Below are 20,339 nucleotides of genomic sequence, written 5' to 3'. Positions count from 1 at the left end.
TAGATTATGGTATATGACTTATAATTCTTTCGGCTGCAAATGATAGAAATTCAGCTGAAACCTCTAAAGCAGTAGCTAAATCATCCAGATACTCCTTCAGGCATGAGTGGATCCAGGGGCTCAAATGCTGTCGTTAGGAGTCCCTCTCCATCTCTCGGATCTGCTGTCTTCCTTACTGCCCTCGTTCTCAGGCAGTTCCGGGCCTGCATCTCAGCAGCTTAGCACCCCAGTGGAAAGAGAACAGCTTTTTCCCAGAGTATCAGCAAGGTCCCAGGGCCGACTTCAAGGGCCCGGCATGGGTCACGGCTGTCCCTGGACCAGTGAATCTTTGTGGCTGGTGAAGCGCTCTGTTGATTGGCAAGGCCAAGGCCGAGGTCATGTGACCCAAGCGGAGAACAAAGGATCTTTCAAGGGCATCTGAGGAAGCTAGGGAACTGAAAGGAGGAGCTGAATGGTTCCCCAAAGGAAATCCAGAGCCCTGCTGCTGGAAGAGGAGGTGCAAAGCTGCAAATGTCTGCTCTAAATGGGCCTTCAGTCTCTGTGTGATGTATTTTTGAAAGGACTGAATTGTTTATAAAAAGCATGCATTTCTCTTGCAATGGCAAGAGAAAAATGAGATCCCTCTTAAACAACTGATTTGAGTTGCATCTGGTTATCATAGTTGAGATAACTAAATAATGAGTGTGGGGAAAACAGGAAGCCCAAATCTGGTTAAAGCCCTTGATTTTATAGGGTGTGGGAGGAACAAATAGTGGTGCGACTGGGGAACGACCTTCTCCTTTTCGTAGATTGTTAGTTGTGTATGATTAAGACCCACTGGGCCGTCAGACAATCTCTGGGGCTCTGGGTCGCCAGAGTGATGGGCCTGGGGAGCCGGGCCTTTGTCAAAATCAGCCTCTGCCTCTCGGCCTCCTGCGCGCTGTGTGCCGTGCCCCGGCCTCAGTAAGTGCTTCCCTGCATTCCGATATCACACTGCTCTGTTTCTTCATTTCAGGCTTACACTAAGGACATGGTGACAGACTTTGATGAGAAACATGATGAGTATTTAATATTGCTTCAGCAGAGGAACCGGTAAGATGAAGCCGCTTGACAGCAGCCCTTAATATTAGCCAAATAAAAATCCTATTTAGATTTATTAACAGCATGCAGACTCTGTTTCACATAGGAATGGGAGGCAGTCTCCCTCCACTCGGAGGCTTGGATATTATCTGCAATCCCAGCTGCTATTTCTCCATTCACTGATTTAATTGCACCTTTTGATTGAGCTGTAGCAAACCGTTCGACGTGTAAATGCCGCCTCTTGCCTCCCTGTGTCTGTTCTGGGAGAAGGTGGGTTTGTCATGAAAAGCTAGAATTTGGCAGGGCCTGTGCATGAGTCACCTGGATAGCCCGGTCTGTGATCTTCCAGGCTATGCCGGTCCCTTGAAATCGGAGCCTGTCATCATGCCTCGTTACGTAAAGGTGGAGTCGTTTTACATTTGTGTTTGAAGTTGGTCGATATGTCATTTAAAGTTTAGTACCGATTTTGACTCTGGAGTGCTGGTTCTTGAAAAAGCCTGCAGTAGATGCAGTGTTTAGTGACCAAGGTCAAAGCAACACGGTCTGGTTTGAAAGAGGCGTCATCTCCTCAGCGCCTTTGCAGGGCTGCGGAAGGTCATTTTCAGCTCACTGTGGTTTGCCTGCAGGCCCGGAACCTTGCAGGAAGCTGGGTGTGCAAACTCAAATGCTAGGTGGGGCCAGACAGTGAGTGAAGCTGGCTCAGTGGGGCCAATGGGCACCTGCAATCCTCATGTCCAAGCTGCTCAACTCAGGCCAGTTGTCGTTTGTGGGAACACGGGCCCAGGCGTCCGTGTCCTCCTAGGTTGCCGGAGAAACTAGAAATCTGGATTTGTGTTGTGAAATCTCCTGAGTTTTAAAATGTTGGTAATTAATTCAAATTAAGGCACAAAACAAATGGAAGAACGCTGCAGGCCCCTAAAACAGACCTGCAGGAGGGGGAAGGAGGGGGGCACTAATTTGGGCTTTTATGTTATGGGAATGAGCTTATAGTCTTGCAGGCAAGAGAGTCTGGAGGTTGTTATCCTGCCTGTGGATTCAGCCCTTGTCTGACTGGCAGGACTCCAGGTGGTTGTCGACTGGGGCCCTGGTGGCACGTTGCGTGGGGCAAGTTTTTATGATGCGGGATTGTCCTCCGTGTTGTAGGAGTTTAGCATCCCTGCCTCCTGGCCCCTTTACTGAATTCCACTAAGACCCCTGGTATCTATGACAACACCACTCACCCGCATTCCAGATGTGCCCTAGTGAGGTGGTTCCACCCCAGTGAAGAACCTCTGAGTAGACTAACTCTCCAGGACCAGCCGGAAATGCTGGGTGGTGTCCTCTGTGCCCAGCTGCTCTGCGCTCATCTCTCTCCATCCCAGGGGCGACCTCAAACTAGCATAGTGGAAGGCCTATGCTGATTAGACCAACGTGGGTTTTTATCATCATTAATGCCACAGAGAAGGGTTGTTTTCATTCAGTTTCTGGCAGGCTGGATGGTGCCACCAAACACCTGGGTGATCGTTTAATCATATACAAGTGACTTGTCTGGGAGGAGAATGTCAGAGTTCCTTGTGAGCAAATTGCTTCTCATTAATCAAGGGATCAATAAATGTGTGATCAAAGAGGTACAGCAGATAGCGTATATGAGAATATCCAGAGACAAGGTTGCAGCACAAAGGCAATTAAAACATATATCAAAACTGAGTTGCCATAAAATTTGGGAGACGTGTTCTCACCGAGAGGGAGCTGGCTTGATGACAGATGTGAGAAGGTAGAGCTAGAAAGAAACACCTCCAAATGGAGACATATGAAGAGTGGGAGTGTCCCTGAGCTATCATCAGGTCGAGCCTTAAAGGCACCTTTTCTGGCATGCCAGCCACGTGCCAGGCGCCTCACTCCCATTGATTCATTTTATCCACACATGACCCAATGAGGCGACAGTTACTGCACCCACTTTACACACAGGGAAGTGGAGACCCAGAGCAGTGGGCAATTTTCCCAAGGTCACACAGCCAGGACGTGGTGGAGCTGGGCTGTCCTTTCTTTTTTATGTTTTGTCTGACATTGTCCTACGTGATCAAGAGGAGAGAAACCTGCCAGGGTTGCCAGTGGCTCTAAGTTCACGAAGGAGGGATTTGTGGGAATGAACTGCAGTTTACCTGGAGATCTAGTTATATGACCGGGTAGAAAACCAGCCCTGAACTGTGCACTGGGCAGGAGAAAGGAGGGAGATGAAAACCAGGCTGCTTATCTGAGTTGCCTTATAACCTGAGAAGGGGGTGTTCAATCCCTGGGGCGAGTTCTTAGGGGAGATCTGCCCGGAACACAGCTGCCCACAAGGTGCTGGGTGAAGTTATTCTTTTATTCATTAGCAGGATTTCACTGAGTGCCTTCTCAGTGCCTAGCGTTACCACTAGTGTGAAGGAGAACATTGGGATGAGGAAAGCACAAGCTGTATTAGTTAGTGCTCCTTTGGTTGTAAGGGGCAGAAACCCAAGGTAAATGGATTTTAAGCAACAAGGAAACTTATTGGCTCATGAAATTAAGAAATCTAGGATGATACTCTGGCTTCAGGCATAGCTGGATCCTGGTGCTCACATTATGTCACTGAAATCAGTCATTCTTCATCTCCAAGCTGTTTTCCCATGTTGGATTCATCTCAGGCAGGGACTTCCCTCACAGTGGCCATGGCAGCCACTGGAAACCCCACATTTACATCCTACCTCAAAGGGAAGACTGCACTTCTTTCCTAATAGTTCTAGCAAAAGCACTGAGGAGGGCTCCCAGCGGCCTGGCTGGGCCCCATTCCTGTCCCTGAGCCCGTCGCCCCCTGTGCCCGGGGAGGGGGCGTGGTCTGACTGGCCGCTCCTCGGCCACCCCATGAAGCTGTGTTTGGAAGATGGGGGAGAGTTGCTGGGCAGACAAAAAGAACAGGGGTCCACCACACAGCCCTTGCCCCTGAGGAGCTCTCCGACAGTGGCAGGTGAGCACAGGCCACCTGTGACTATGCCAGAAGCAGCAGAGAGTGATCCTGTGCTCCAGGGGAGGACCTGGAAAGGGCAGGGGGAGGCTCTGGCGATGTAGCAGCCCTGGTTCACCCCTGTACAAACCCTCCCAGAGGATGCTTGGTGATTCCGGTCAGTCAGCTTCATGAATGATGTAATCATGGCCGACAGGACTCATGAAAGAGCGACCAGAGTGGTCAAAGGGCTGAGATATGAGGATCGACTGAACAGATTAGGGCCCTGCGTCTGAAGAGCTGTCGGCCGAGAGTGGCTGTAATACACCCCTCCAGATTGTGGAGGGTGGACCAGATCCAAGAATCCAACAATGGTATTATTTGTTTTTTGAAAAAGGTCATTTGAGAGAAACTTAAAGAAAAAGGTGCCCATAAGAGAGGTGAATCCACTGCCCTAAGAGGAGATTCAGGCAGACAGAAGGAAGGGGAGAACCAGCATGCAGTGGGGGCCTCGTCTGGGCCGGCCTCTGAGCTGGAGCTTCAGCCTGGTACCCCATTCCGTCCTCATGACAACCCATGGAGATGTGGGCGTTCCTGGTCTCGTTTTGCAGAAGAGGAAACAGGCTCCGAGAGGTTTAGGGACTTGCACAAGGTCGTGCAAGCAGGGGAAATGGCAGAGCCTCCAGGATGGAGCTGCGTACTCCATACTATGTCACCTCCACTCGCACGGATGGGGGGTGGTGACATCCTAGAGGACAAATGCCAGATCCCCTGGGCCACCCAGGTTCCAGGAGGAATGGCAGGCTTTTTGCACCACTGCCCTCCGCCTCTCCATCCTTCGAGGCTGGACGCAAATGCCACCACCTCCTCTGAGCTCTCCTTGCTGAGAGCCTTGTGGTGTGATACCTGGGGAGGAGATGAGAAACAACAGACTGGAGCGGCTGGGAGGCAGGCTCCTGGAATTTAAATCCTGGCTGCTTCCTTGGCTCTCTGACCTTGGGCAAGTTCCTCTACAGAACAAGCCGACGGGAGGACCTAAATCTCAGGGCCACTGAAGGGTTAAGTGAGACAGACACTTGAAGGTCCATAGTAAGCCCACCACCCAAGTCCGCTTTCTTCTTCCTCATCGTCATCATTTTAATGCTAAACGTGCCTTCTCCCTGAGCTGACGTCCAGATAACCTTGAATGCCTGACACTTAGAGAGCCCTTCAATTGACCTTGGGGTGGCTGAGGTCCAGAGGAGCCGTGTGCCTAGCCCACAGTCACACAGCACCCACAGCACTCACACACCGAGACAGTTCAGCCGTAAACCCAGTCACTGTTAGGCCCATGAGAACGCGGCTGAGTCCTCCCACCACCTGGGTCCCTGCTTGTGCCCCCACCACCCGGCTCTCAAGTGTGTCATGTCCCTCATCACACTTCCTGATGATGCCCTGTGCTCCAACTCACAGTGCCCCCACTTCCTCTTCTGTGCGAAAGAGCTCTCTGTACAAGTGACCACAAAGGCCAATACGGGATAAAACAGAAATGATGCCTGCGATGTGCATTAGACACATGATAGCTGCATTAGGATGCACATCCGTGTCTTCTCTCCCCTGCTAGACCTTGAGTTCCTTGGGGCCACTTGTTCCAGAAGTAGGTATGAAGAGCATTCCTCACTGTTCCTCGCACTCAGCATGGACCCCATGCCCAGGGGCTCCGATTCCGGTGGGGAGGGACGGAGAGTAAACAGAGAACAGATACTAGACTGTAGTGTGAGGCAGTGAGACACGTGCTGTGAAACAGACGAAACGAGAGAACAGAGTGTGACAGGGCAGCAGGTGTGCAGGGCTCCGTTTTCAACAGGGCAGGGACTGAATCTGATTTTTCTGAATCCCCTACACCTAGGGCAGCTTTTTATGCAAAGTAGGCTATCAATTAAAAAAAAAAAACCCACTTTGATGCCACGTGAATTTACTGATGTGCTCAGCTGCAGTAGGGAAGTTCCTTTAGCGATTCCTTTCACAGTCTGAATAATTATCTCCTCATTTATCAATTTCATAAATCCACATTTTCATAAATCATGCTGCTTAAAGAGCGGCACACGTGGAGTGCCGGCCCCGGATCCTGGTAAGGGGATGCCTCCGTAAGGTAGCATCAGGAGATAGGACGGTCTCCGGAGGGAGGCTGAGGCCGGCAGTCTCTGCCTGGGCGGTCAGATTTTCCACTCCTCCACCTACCGCCTGTCTCGGGGCCCCCTGGGGTCTGGGCTCCCTGCTGTCTCCCCGGAGACTGCCGGGCCTGCTTCGCTCTCTGATTGTTTTCTCCAGCGAGTGCAGCTATTGCCATGTTTGGAAATCGTCTCTTAGTTACTTGTGTTTTCCTTCTGTTTTGTGCTGTGGCCCAACAATCAGGCATCTCCCAGGCTTCCGAGGCTGGCGAGAGATAAGCAGTCTGTAATAAATGTTCCTGCCACGATTGTTGAAAAGATGGCTGTATCAGTAGCTAAAGAAACATTTAAAAAGCAAACAAAGAAATCACCCATAATGCCAGCACCCTACCTCAACAGCTGATTTAATTTCCACATTTATCACCTTCCACACTGGGTCCATAAACACGCTTTGTTCCCACTTTGTACTTACCACATATGTACCATTTTTATTCTGCCCTTTTCACCCCTACCGAACAGATCACAAACAATCCCTGTGTTTCAACACTCTTCATAATTATTATGGCTGCTTGAGATCCCAGGTTCTGCTTCCCAGGTGGTGGGCACTGGATTGCTTTCAGGGTTTGTTATGACTGAACACTGACCATTGTTCCTGATCAGGAATGTGCTTACTAGGCAAAGACCAAGCATATGGCATTGTCTACGTTTTTATATTTCTTCTGAGAAAGCCCTGTACGTTACCAGCAATGTCTGAGTTTGCCAATTTCAGCATCATCTCGCTGGCTTTAGAAGTTGTCTTTGTTGTGGTGAAGGCTCTGGAGCCCAATTGCTTAAGTTTGCATCCTAGCCCTGCTACCATACTAGCTGTGTGACCTTGGGCAAGTTACTTAACCTCTCTGTGCCTCGTTTTCCTTATCTATTAAATGGGGATAATAAAAGGAATTACCCCATAGGGTTGTTGCAAAGAGTAACGTCTCAATACAGTCAATCCTTGTTACTCACAGATTCCGTATTTGCAAATTCACCTAGTCACTAAAATTCATTTGTACCTCCAAAATCAATACTTGCAATGCTTTGCTGATCATTCAAAGACGTGTGCATAGTGGCAAAAAATTTTGGTTGCCTGACACACACGTTCCCCGCTGCGGTGAACAAAGGGATGCTCTGCCTTCTTGTTTCAGCTCTCACACAGTAAACAAGTGTCCTCCTCGCGGTCTACTTAGTGCCACGTTGTTCGTGTTTTTGTGCTTTCTGTTGGTGGTTTTGCTGTTGAAACTGGCCCCCAGGCATAGCGCTGAAGTGCTGTCTAGTATTCCTAAGCTCAAGAAGGCTGCGATGTCCCTCATGGAGAAAATGCATGTGTTAGGTAAGCTTCATTCAGGTGTGAGTTCAAGTGCTGCTGGCCGTGATTCAGTGTTCATGTATCAACTACGTACTAAGTAAAAAGTGCCTCTACACGGAAACACACACAAAGCAAGGCTATGTATTGATCAGTTGATGAAAATGTTGTGACCACAGGCTCACAAGAACCAAATCCCGTATTTTCCCCTAGCAACAATGGCTCAGTATTCACTAGTTCAGTGTTTGTGGCAACTTTATAGACTATAACTACCACGAATAACAAGAATCGACTATATGTAAAGCATTTAGAACAGAGTTTGGCACACTATACACACCCTTTATGTGATTACTATTAATTACTATTATTTTAAAAAATTTACATTATGCTAACTTGGTAGGAACTTATTTAATCCCTGAAGGGGATGCATGCTTGTGGCCATGGTGGTTGGTTCTATTTCTTCTTGTGCGGAAATAAATCTGGTTGAGGTGGGGTGTGGAAGGGTGTTTATAAAGACACTGAAGGGCTTGGTGTCAGATGGGAGCAGTTCTGAGGGGCCGAAGAAGACACTGTGCACTGTCTATGGCAACGCAGTTTCAGGAGTGGGGCGAGGACCAGGCCAGGTATGAGGCTGGGCCTTAGAGAAGGCTGATCTAGAGGCCCCGCATGCTCAGACTAAGACCTTTTCAGCCAAAGGGTGTGATAATCATATCATTAATCTTGAACAAATCTTGCATTAATGTGTTTTTCAACCTATCAATAAAAGCATTGGAAGATAAAATGATGGTGTTTGAGATGTCAGGGGTGAGAGTTTGAGAACACATCTATTTACTGAAGCAAAGAATCAGTCTGCCTGGTCAGAAGAAGCGGGTTTTCTGATTTGCAGATGTGTTACATGAGACCTCTCTCACAAAGGCTGAGACCCTATACCACGCTGCGTTCCACATTGAACAAAGTGCCACCATCACACAAAGTAGAAGTGCATGAAATCAGGGCTGTCCCCGGAAATCCAGGCCGTGTGGCAGCAGTGCACACGCATGCCAGCTGTCTGTCTCAGTCACCGTGGGGCGAGGGTGGGGGCCTACGTTTTGCTAACGTGCGTTTGAGCCTCCGAAGGAGAGCAGAAAGACCCCACAGGGCCCCCAGCAGTCTCCCTCGCTGCTCCTCCAGGTGTGTAATGGGCCTCTTGGAGGCTGTTTGTAGGCGAACAGCTGGGCACCCGCCTCCGGCCTCTGGTCGTCAGAGCCGCGGTTCTCTCTCCTTGGGGGTGGGGTGGGGTGGCGGCGGCGCAGGCTCGTATAATGAGGAGAAAGCGGTCATTTCTCTTGCAGGATATTAAAGCATTTGAAAACCAAGGACCCTGTGCAGCTGAGACTGCAGCACTTGGAACAAGGGTTCTCTGTCTACGTCAACGGGGCCAATTCGGAACCGAAGACGTCGCCTCGGAAAGCCGTCCACTGCCCCTTCTCCAGAAGCGCCTCCCACGCTGAGGGGACACACGGTGAGCACAGGCCCTGCCGGGCCCCCCAGCAGCTCTGTTCGTTAATTACGGACAGTGGAGCCACATCCTGTGCACATAAACTCACCAGCAGATAGCTAGTTAACCTATACAAGTTAACTGTACCCACTTGGCCAGAAAGAAGGAGCATGAGAGTGAGCAAGACAGAGAAATCCTTATTTATTCCTTGTTAAACTAGTCTCGGCCTCCACTACCCCAGGGCAGACCTGGCCAGAGCAGTAATTCCTGGCTTTTACATTTCCTAGGTCTCAAGTGCCAGTAATTTAAGGAAATGTCCAGGATAATTTTGATATACCTGTTGTCTTAACTTCAGTCCCTAACCCTGTGTGATATTTGATTCCACTGTTCGTTTCTGAATTCAGTTAATCCAGACTCTGCCTACTTTAGACGGATTTCATGTGTCCTGTAATAAAAGCACAGAAAATCTGTGAAGTGTAATAGAAAGCGCCCAATCCAGTGGCTGGCCCGATATAGGCACCAAAAATGATCTGGTGGTTGACAATGAAATGGCAGAGCTCATGGAGTCAGGTCCCAGTTTGGCAGTGTTACTTTGGGGAAGCCATTTTGTCTCTCTGTGCCTCTGTCGCCTCATCTTTAAAATGGGACTGATGAGGGTACCTATCTCCAGGGTGCCAGAGTGCCCTTCAAGGCAGGCCACTTTGTCTGAGAGGCCAGTGTGCTACCACATTACAAAAAGAGGATTTGGAACAAGGCAGAGCTGAGTTTGAACTCTGTTCTGCCACTTTCTAACTTGAGACCTCTGCCAGTTGGGTCCTCTCTGACCCTCAGTTTCCTCTTCTGTAAAATGGGAATAATTATGCCCACCTTGCCAGCTTTCCAGGAAGATTAAATGATGTAAGAAATGTAAAGTGTCTGGCACACAGTAATCTCTATTTGTGTTGTTCTGATTCATTGCTTCACAGGCATGGTAAGATCCCAAGCCATTAACAGACACTAAATGTCAAAATAACAACAGGGGAATAAAAGGAGAAAGTGATGTCCCAAAACCTTCCTCCAGGAGAGTCACTGCAGTTCAGCTTGGAGTTTAGCATGAGCTTCCCAGCCCCCAGGGCAAAGAGGGAAATGGGATGACTGTTCTAGCTTTCTTGGAGGAGGAGTTGGCCAGATCTGCTGCTAGTTAGGAGAAGCAGGCCTTTGCTGGTCCTGGTTTCAGGGAGGGGCAGATAACAGGAGTCTCAGTACTTGGGCCACCAGCAGTACATTTATTCATTCAACAAACATCTCTCCACTCTCCTGGCTTTTACACATATGCTGGCCTATCGTACACACTGGCCTGTTCCCTGTTTCTGCACCTCGGAGATTATTCCTTTCATAGATAGACCTGCCCGATTCAGCTGTGCATTATTACACCTATTATTGCATAGCATGGAGTTATTCCCCATGCCCTTTTGGCTGGGCATTGTGCTTGTTTTCTAATGCCTTGCTGCTACAAATGGTGCCACAGTGAATAGCTTCACATACAAGACTTCAGACACAGCGACGTGCGTTTTAGATGTAAGTTACAAAACTACCCTCCGTGTGAGCTTGTCGCCGGTGCCTCACCAGGTCTCCTCCCTCATCTCTGCTGCAGATTGCGGACGAAGAACCCTGTTTCGAGAAGCTGAAGAAGCTTTAAGACGAAGTTCACGGACAGCCCCCGGCCAAGTCCAGCGCCGGGGATGGCACCAGGTCTGGAAACCCTGGGCAGGGTCAAGACGATGGCCCAGCTCATGCTTTAGAATAAGGAGTGGGGTTATTGTGGGAACAGAAACATAATCAGAGCATTCAGAATCCCCGTGGGCAGGGCGTGGGTCTGGCTGGGCACCGCAGCGGTGCCCTCTCTGTGTGGTGCTGGCCTCTGGAGAGCGGAGGAGCCCTCAGCACCCTCCAGCCCTCTCCACAGCATGGCCCTCCCTTCTCGATGTGTAGGCGTGTCCACGGTCAGACTCGCAGCCCCGTCGTGATGACTCATTCATACAGCACCTACTGTGTGCCAGGCATGCACTGGGTGAGTAAGAGGAAGCCCCTGCCCCACAGACCTGAGATGCCACTTTGGGTCACTGCTGATGCTGCCCATGCCAGCAGCTTGTACCTTTGAGCACATCCCGGGCACCAGGCATGGGCTAAGCTCCCCCGTGACCCCTCTCCTCCGCCCTCACAGCAGACCTGCAGGGTAAGTTCCAGTGTCCTCCCTCTTATAAGGGCACTGAGGAGATGGATGCTCAGAAAAGTTAAGTGCGCTTTTCAAGGTCAACAGCTAAGAGGCAGAATCCAGTCTCAAACCCACATCTTTCGCTGCAAGCTCGGTGTTCTTGCCCATATAGTCCTTGTACGTTCCCTTGCAGTCCCTCATTCCTTACCTGGGACCAGTGTGTCTCAGCCCCACTGCACATTCGAATCGCCTGGGAGGCTTTAAAATACCGATGGTCAGGCCCACCCCCAGAGAACGTGACTCGCTTGGTCTAAGGTGAGGCTTAAGCAGTGGTGTATATATACTGCTTCATACTGTGGTCCCCAGGACTGGGGCGTAGTGCCTCCTAACACGTTGTGCTGTACCAGATGTGTAGATCCACAGTAAATACTTTCACACGCTCTATCAGCCCATCTTTGCAAAAGCCCTGTAGGTCTGTAAATATCCTCATTGTGCCGCTGGGGAAATGGAGGCCCAGAAAGTTAAGACAACTTGCTCAGCGTCACATAGCTACTAAGGGAGGCGTGTAGGCTGAGATTTGAACCCTGGACCTGTGACTCCAAACCCAGTGGTCTTTCGGTTCTCTGCACGGGCATTTATGGGTCTTGGATTACGTGGGGAAGGGTGTTCCTGCCTGCTAACTCCCAAAGCCTTCTCTCAGTGCTGATGAGCCAGGGCTGCAGGGCAAACAGCCTGGAGGCTCCTTTTGTCCCAGCAATGAATGTTAATTTCTCATTAATGAGGCCCTTCTCCACTTTCTCACTTCAGACAGTCCTAGTTGTTTCGAGTGCCTTCTATTATCAGGAGCCATATTTGTGTCTTAGACTGTGACATAATGGCTGGCCCCAGAGTCTGTGCAATTTAAAAGACTTGGCGTAAGATTAATTAGCATCCCTCCATAGTCTCTCCCTGTGGTCCCACACTTCACAGGGCCTAATCATGGCTAATTTCCTGGCTTCCTGATGCCATGAAGGCTGTAATTGTCCTTCTGCACCATATCAGTCAGGGGTCAGTCAGCGCCTAACAATAGAGACCTCTCAGGCTATTTTAATCAGAAAGAAAGTAATGCAGGGAATCAGGGGCTTATCAAATCCTTGGGCCAGTGAGAGGATGGGCTCTGAGCTGGGCCTCCAGGAGTGGCGCCCAGCATCCTAGCATGGGCCTGCCGGGAAAGCCGTTACCTAGGACACGGAGAGGAAGGCAGGAGATCAGTATCGGGAATGCATCACCTTAGCTGCAGTCCAGGTTCAGGAAGCCACTGCTACAAGGATTGGCCTCAGAGTGACGCTGTGCCTGCTAGGGCCAACGCTATGAAGAAAGACCCTGCCTGTAGCTTGTCCAGTCTGGGTGGGACATTGTTGAAAAACCCACTGTGCTCAGCACAGAAACAGCCAACCTGTGTCCCCTCCTCTCCTCTCCTCACTTCTGCTTTCCTTGTCCATGAGGCCATCTGATGGGCAGCACCTAAGTTGCCTCCAGAACCCCAGCTGAAGGGGAGTCTGGGAAATGCAGTGTCTGGCTTTCCGGCCTGTGCAGAAAGGCACCCTAGGGAAAGAGTGGAGTGGGTGCTGGGGGCCAACCATCCCCCACCACTACCACATCAACTCTGCTCCACCCACGTGCGGTCCCTTGGGGACCACCCCTCAGAGATGTAGACAAGCCGGGGAGCGTTCAGAAATGGTGAATGGACTAGAAGCCACGTCATGAAAGAAATCATCCATTCATCTAACACACGTTTATTACCATGGGCCAGGCACGGTGTGAGGCTGGGGTTACAAACAGAGAAATTGAGTAAGGCTCGGTTCCTGCCCTGGCAGATCCTGCTGTGATGACATGGATGCTGCTTAACCTGGGAGGAGGAGCCACAACTGTTTTCAAACACGAGGGGGACCAGCCTGGTGGAGTCCAAAAGTTAACAACTTGAAGCCTGTGGGCCGAACTTGTACCCCAAATAATGTTTTTTGGACATTTTGGACTCAGGGTTAAAGCCTGAGTCACTTGCTAAAATTGAAATTCAAAAGATTTTACATATTAAAAAAAAAAAATCTAGATTCCTACCTCACTGGAAAGATGGAAAGATCCGGCCCCCACACTGGGCTGCCCTCCCAGGAGGCAGCCAGTAGCAGAAGCCCAGGAGCGGTTGCCCACTTTAGACAGGGCACAAGCCCTCCTGTTTGCCACAGTCCCCACCACTCCCTTTAGAGCCCCAGAGCTGAGGCCGAGTGGCAGCTGCAGTTTGTTACCATGCTCGGGCTACTGTTTCTCTTACACCAGGTGGCTTCCCACCTTTCCATTTCCCTACGGGCTCATTGGGGCATTTGAACCTGAGGCCCCTGGAGAGTGGAAGGGAATGAGCTTTGGAGTCAGACAAACTGCTTAAGAGCTGTGTGCCCTGGAGCTGGCAATGTGACCTCTGAGCTCTGGGTTCATCATCAGTAAAACCTCCCAGGGCTGCTGGGAAGGAATGTGTGCACAGTGTGTGTCACAGATGGTCCATCAGCAGGGGCTGTCTGCTTCTTCAGGTTGGAGGACCTGGCGGCAGGTGACAGAGAAGTCCTGAGAAATGGCTAAGAGCACAGACTCCAGAACCCAGCGGCCCGGGTTCAAAGCCTCAACTCCACCACTCACTAGCTGTGCGGTCTTGTATAAGCTGCTGAACCTCTCGGTGCCCATTTTCTCGTCTGTAAAGTGGGGTTGATAATGGTACCTGCCTGATAGGGTAGTTACTGAGGATCCAATGAGCCAGTGTCTGTAGAGCGTTTCAAGCAGTGCCCAGCACAGAAGAAGCAGTTGGTAAATGGTTGTAACCACAGTTATTGGTGGAGGGCAGATGCAGAGGGCTGCCTGGCCTGGAGACCCCGGGCTCTTCACTCTAGTGTGCTCCTTCACTCATTCCGTCCCTCGGTCGCTCTGTGACCATGGACTGAGCACCTACTAAGTTCTGGACACCTACAGGTGCTGGGGTCAGAGCCCTGCTCTCCTGGAGCTCACGTTTCCGGGGCATGGGCGGGGAGGCAAAGGACCAGAAGCGAGCAGGCAAGTAAGTAAACAAGTGGTCTGAGGGAGAGAAAAGAGCGAAAGGAGATGGACAGTGTCTGGGGAAGAGTTATCTGGAGAGGGTAGGCAGCAAAGTCTCCCCAGGGGCCGCCTCTGAGCTGACACCTGGAGATGAGACGGAGCCAGCCCCGAGAAGATCTGGTGGGAGCATCTCCCAGTGGGGGGCACAGCGAGGGCAACAGGAAGCGGGATCAGGCTGAAAGGAGGCTGGGGTGGCCGTGCACAGTGGTGGAGAGGGTGGGCGTGGGGGTCAGGGGTCACAAGTCGGAGGGGCCGATCACACAGAGCCTAGAAGACCCCAGGAAGGAGTTTGGATTTCATTTTAAGTGTGAGGAATCTCCTGGAGGGTTTTCAACAGGAGAGTTACATGTTTGGGTTCCTGTTTTGGAAAAATTCCCCAGCTCCTGTGTGCAGAGGGCTGCCTACAGGGCCGAGTGGCTGCAGGAGGCCAGATGGAGGCTTTGAAGCCCGGGTGTGGCAGGGCTCCCTGGAAGCCTGCTCAGTGTTTTTCTCTCTGCCAGCCATCCCCAGCGCCCACCTCCGCACCTCCCTTCCCTCCCCCAGCTTCCGCTTACTCCGGGGCCCTGCCGCCTCATAGCTGCGGCTTTCCCCAGCCTTCTCCATGTCACAGTTTTTCACTCCCTCCGTATTCGTCTGTTGAAATTTTCCAAGAGAGACCATGTGACTCTCTCAGCTTGTCTTTGTTACTCGGGTCAAGGCCTGGACTCCTGCCCCAGTGGACTGTGACTGCGGGTGGGGCCCGGTCAGCAGATTCAAAGCTGCCTGCCCCGAGCTGCACCCTGAGCAGGGACTGGGTCCCCTAGCTTCTGTCGAGGAGGCTGGAGGCAGGATAGTAAATAGACTCCATGTGCCAACTGCACTATTGTTATTGTCAGGAGGAAGAGAGACTGGACTGGTTTCCTTTGTCCCCAGGAGCTGGAGTTAAGGAGACAGTTTCTCCATGGTAGAAAGCAGGTGGGGACAGATTTGGGGTCCATGGGTTAGAGAGGAAGGCAGTCTATCCTTACCTTTTTTGGATGGGCTCCACCTTCTTTGGAGGCAGCAGGGGTAGGCAGAGTGGTCAAGGCAGCAGAGTCCCCAGTGGCTGGTGGTGGCCAGTTGGGCCCTGTGGTGGCCCATCAGGGACCACAGCCCCATCCCAGCCCTGGGGTTTCTCCCATATGGCCGTGCCCAGCAGGAGGGACAGCTGGGGCCACGCAGTCACCCGGTGCATTCGCGCTGGCCCTGGCCAGGTCGGCAGGAGATGCAGCGGTCACAGTGCGCGGTAAGCCCTGTTGTCACAGCCTACTCCCCACAGGCGCCACTTCCTCTGCGTCGCCTCTCTGCACTCTGACTTTTCCTGCCGGTTTTCCTCACCATACCCCTAAACTCTCCCGAGTCGCACATCCCCTCCCTGCTGACCAAACCCAATACCTTTGCCTCGTCCAGTAGAACAGATTTCCGTTTGTAGGGTCTGGCCCAGCACCTAGGAAGCACTTTTGGGTAGAGCCGCGCGCGACGGAAGGGGATCCTGAGGCCCACAGGCCCGAGGATCCCTGGGCCAGAAGGTCACAGAGTCATCCAACTGCTGGCCGAGAGGCTGACAGCTCCACCTGTGAAACCCCTCCTGGGACTCGCCAGTGCTGGGGGGACCAGGGAGGTGCATGGCGATGGCTGGGTCGGGCTTCCAAGCAGCCGCCCGCTCTGTGGAGTGGGCTGGCGCTGATAAATGGGCTCTGGTTGGTCCTGTCCTTTCTCCCCCCACTTCTCGGCCTTAGATCTTTCTGCTGCTATCAGTGGATTAAGATTTATGGCTTCCTCAGCCTTGTAATACTTGGGTGGACAGCGGCCTAATCAACAGAGCCGTCGTTTACCAAAATGCTGTCAGATTTGATGAACGTCATCAGCTCTTAGCATTAAATTGGTAGTGAAGGGATTGGCCTTCCAGCAATTTACTGTGGGGTGGGCTTTCCTTAAAGGCCTGGAAGCAAGTGCATTGCAATTATTAAAGCAGAGGCTTTGCTCCCGCTCAGCGGCTGTATCCGGTTTCCTATTGAGGGCGAGGCAGCCTCAGCACCTCCAGGAAAGCTTGCAGTGAAAATGGGGAGGAGGGGGCCCTCTCCTTTGTTCTCCTCTTGTAAATTTCCAGAACCCCTGCAGTGAGGACAGTAAATGAAACAACCCATAAAGCATCGGCCTTTACGGTGACCTTGCACGATGCAGACTGTCAGTGTCGAGTGCTGTTATTTGTATGAGATCAGACAAATCCGGGAAGAACATGTCAAATAAGGTAGATTTACTCCACACCCCAAACCCGCCTGTCAGGGTTTTCAGAGCTCTCCCACCTCCAGAGGGAGCCATTTACATACCATACAACCTGTGCAACCATCCAGGGCAGCCCCCTGCCTTGCTCTTTTTTTGTAAATGACAATAAGCTTTAATGCACACCTCTTAGAACGCTTGCTAAGAGGGGTGGCAGATCCATACAAATAACTCTGGGCATGACACTGGGCTGAGTACAAAAGAAGCTGGCCTTGGGCTGGCAAACTGGAACACAGGTGTTTGGGTGTCGGGGCTTTTAAATCCTGTCCCGGTGTATGGTGATACTACGAGGATCTACTCAGGTCTGGGCGCTGCGAGCAGGCGGGAGAGAGCAGCCGCTTAGAAACGCCCACTCCAGGCAAAACAGCATGCCAAATGGGGAGCCAGCCAGGAGCTCGGGCATCATCCTTGCAAGGGCGTGAAGGTGGGAGGCCGGGAGCGGGCGCGGCTGGGGGCTGGGTTGGAACCTGCCAGCCTTGCGCTTCTCCTGGGGAAGTGGGCGTTCTTGTGTGGGCAGGGCTGCTTGCCTCTCCTCCCAGTAGTGTTAGAGGCGCCTCCCTGGGGCTGGGGCGGGGGAGCAGGCCAGATGGAGGGACTATTTATTCCCCTCTCTGGCACCCACTCAGCATTTAGAAACTTTCTGGACCACATTAATTTTGTCACATGTTGCTTCATAAACACATTCTTCCGTTATGTGTGGTGTATGAACTCCTTGAGGCCAGAGTGTTGGTTTTTAAATGTTTTATGTCTTGACATTTTTCCAGAATCTTGTATGCAGTCAGTACTCGCTAAGGACTTGCTGATTAAGTGCCTTAACGCCTGCTGCAAACTGTCTACTGACATCTTGGTGAGGGGAGCAGTTGTGCTAAGCTCCTAGGAAGGGAGAGGGATACTTCCGAGGAAAGGGAGGGTGGGAAAGATGCAGAAGAGGGAGACACACGTGGGCTCTCCTCCTTGAATGCTGGAGCTCTTTCTCATGTTTATAATTCGAGTCAGAGGCCAAGAGAGCTGTATTAATCCCAACTCTCTTACTTGCCAGTGAGAAATTCCCAATTCAGGCATGGCTGGATCCAGGTGCTCAGACAATGTAACAGAGCTCATTCTCCATCACTCAATTCTGCTTTTCTCCATATTGCTCTATGTGGTACCAAGAAGGCCACTAGCAGCTTCCAACTTACATTCTGTCACCGTGCTGTTGCATCTCTCTGGCTCCCCTGAACCAATCACTCGGTCACTGTGGGCATGATCTAGTGCTCAGATTGGCCAGGTCTGGGTCATATGCTCCACCCACCCCTGGACTCAGTTCCACGTGAACACTAGGATTGCGGGTGGGGAGGGGGAGAATTTTCCAAAAGAAAGCCAGGGTGCTTTTACCAGAAGGCAGAGGGATGCCTGCTGGATAGGCAGAAACAACAGCACCCACCACAAAACCTCACAGATCTCCTGATCTTGTGCTACTCAAACTTTAATGTGCATATAAGTCACCTGGGGTCTTGTTAAAATGTGGATTCTGGTCTGAGGCTGAGGTGGGGCTTGAAATTCTGCGTTTCTCACCAATTCCCAGGAGAAGCCAATGCTGCTGGTCCATGGAGCGCACCTGGAGTAGCAAGGCCCTAGTCTAAGCCTCTGTTTCTAGATAAAGGGATAGAGACCCGTGAGGGGCCAGGCTGCACCCCAGGCCTGGGCCCCCTCGCCCCCGCCCTCCTCCTCTCCTGCACTCTCAGTGTTTGGCGGTTATTGCATGGTTCCCGGGGAGGCTGGAGGTGCACGCTCTCCTGGAGGTATCGTGGAAGTCCATCTCTGATGAAGTCAGGGCCTTCACACCTTCATCCTGGCCTGAGGCAGAAAAGCCCCCAGGAGTCTCCTGGCCCAGAAGCCCAGGTTTTCTGTATTCTGAATAGTGCTTGCCCTCCACACACCCCGCTGCTGACACTAAGAAATGCTCTGAGGGCGAGTTGACGAAGCCTGGGAGGCAGCGAGGCCACACTTGGAGCTGGGGCCCAGGGCAGCGAGGCCGATGGTCCAGAGGAAGGCGGAGCAGACGTGGGGTTCTAGAAACAGCAGGGTGCGCTCCGAGTCTGGGGCGCATCGCCAAGTGCTGGGGTCTCCTCTGGGAGGAAGATGTCCCATGGCGCCTTCCTTCTGCACCTCCTCCTCCTCCCTGTTCTCCTACCGGGGGTACCCTAGCTGCCTTTTTCAGCCCCTTACTCTCTCTCTCCAAGATCTTTTCCTCAAATGATCTGTAGCCCAGCCCTGCCTCCTTTTTTTGAGTGTTAATGTCAGGAAATTCTCTAATTTCCCTCTGTTCTCGCCAAAGGCTACCATAGCCCAGGCTGGACACATTTATCTTCACATGCCTGTGGGGGGCAATGTAGCATGGTGGTTTAGAACCGGGGTCAGTCAGCAAACTACAGGCTTGGGCCAGATCCGGCCATGGCCTATTTTTGTAAATAAAGTGTTTTGGGAACCCAGCCATGCCTGTTTATTTAGGGTTATCCATGGCTGCTTTCGAGCTACGATGGGACAGTTGAATATTGTGGCACAGAGCGTGTGCTCACAAAGCCTGAAACATTTCCTCTTTACAGGAAACGTTGGCCCATCCCTGGTTTAGAGTAAGGCCTCTGGAGCCACCCTGCTGGGGTTCAGATCTCAGCTCTGCGGCTTCCCAGCTTGTGATCCTGGGCAAGTGGCTTACAGCCGTGTGCCTTGGTTTCCCCCGGGGTTCCCGTGAGGACTAAATGAGCAAACACACCTGAAGCACTTGGAGCTGTGCTCGCTCTGCGTTAAGTGACGTGCCACCTGGTGTGAGGGGCTGATGGGGGTGGGGCGGTGTGGACAAGGGTGAGAAAGGGGTTCTGTCCTGACTCGGCGAGTCCCGCAGGGCAATAGGCTCCGCATCTGGTTCACCATCAGGATAATAGCTCCGTTCACCAAGCTCTGGGGTAGCTGAGTCTTACTGGGTGAAGGTTCTGACGTGGGGCCTGGGGGTAATATGTGATCTAAATCACTGTCCCTCCGCGGGTCATCGATTCACACACACGGCTTGTGGGCCTCTTCCTTCTCTTGGTGACAGGGCCCTGGGATGAGGCCCTCATGCTCAGACTGGCACACATGCAGGGCACTGGAGAGGGGCACCTCCTTAAACATTGCTCCCTGGGCGTCTGCTTGCGCCACCTGGTCCCAGCCCTGCCCTCCAAGTCCAGCACTGGAACAGGTGGCAGTTTCCTTGCTTGACCATGTGACACCCTGGGTGTGCTTCTAGGGGCCCCGGGGATGAAACGTACACCTGGGGGGAGTCTGGCCCCTGTGTAGGGTTGATGCCACATAAGGTGGACAGTACAGCCCCCCCGTGCTGTGTGTCGCAGCCCCATGCCAAGGGCTCAGCCCGCGTCACTGTGGGTCCTCCTCACGGCAGTTCTGCAACGGAGGTGTCATTAGTGCCGCTTTAACACGTGGAAAGTGGTCCTCAGGGAGGTTATGTGACTTGCCCAGGGTTGCACAGGGAATAAGCATCAGAGTTCCAGGAAGTGAGCTGGTCTGCCTGAGTTTAGAACGCAGGTCCTTCTACACACACAAGCAGCTCTAATACAACCGCAAACCATGGCAAGTGCCCGAAGGTTACACGCACTTCAGCTGCGTGTGACAGACACTGGACCCCTGGAGCTTAAAGACTCCCACTGTTCTTCTCTCACATAAACAAGGCATTTGGGGGGCAGCCAGGCAGCCAGGCTGGTGGGACGGGTGGCGGATGCTTCCAGGGA

General features: G+C 52.0%; 1 protein-coding gene across 3 annotated transcripts in view; it reads left to right on the top strand.

Annotated features, from left to right (window-relative positions):
- Positions 1 to 20,339, top strand: part of KATNIP (katanin interacting protein) — a 187,029-nt gene that overhangs the window by 50,618 nt on the left and 116,072 nt on the right. For 2 of the 3 annotated variants that reach the window (XM_058569798.1, XM_058569800.1), the window contains exons 3-5: positions 995 to 1,071; positions 8,821 to 8,990; positions 10,600 to 10,697. In XM_058569798.1, the coding sequence (XP_058425781.1) occupies positions 995 to 1,071; positions 8,821 to 8,990; positions 10,600 to 10,697 (345 nt within the window). The remainder of the gene's footprint in view (positions 1 to 994; positions 1,072 to 8,820; positions 8,991 to 10,599; positions 10,698 to 20,339) is intronic. The other variant, XM_058569799.1, reaches the window with a different exon arrangement.

Source organism: Diceros bicornis, chromosome 26 (genome assembly GCF_020826845.1).
Source record: "Diceros bicornis minor isolate mBicDic1 chromosome 26, mDicBic1.mat.cur, whole genome shotgun sequence".
NCBI lineage: Eukaryota > Metazoa > Chordata > Mammalia > Perissodactyla > Rhinocerotidae > Diceros > Diceros bicornis.
The sequence above is the reverse complement of the archived record's forward strand: the minus strand, read 5'-3'. Positions and strand labels throughout refer to the sequence as shown.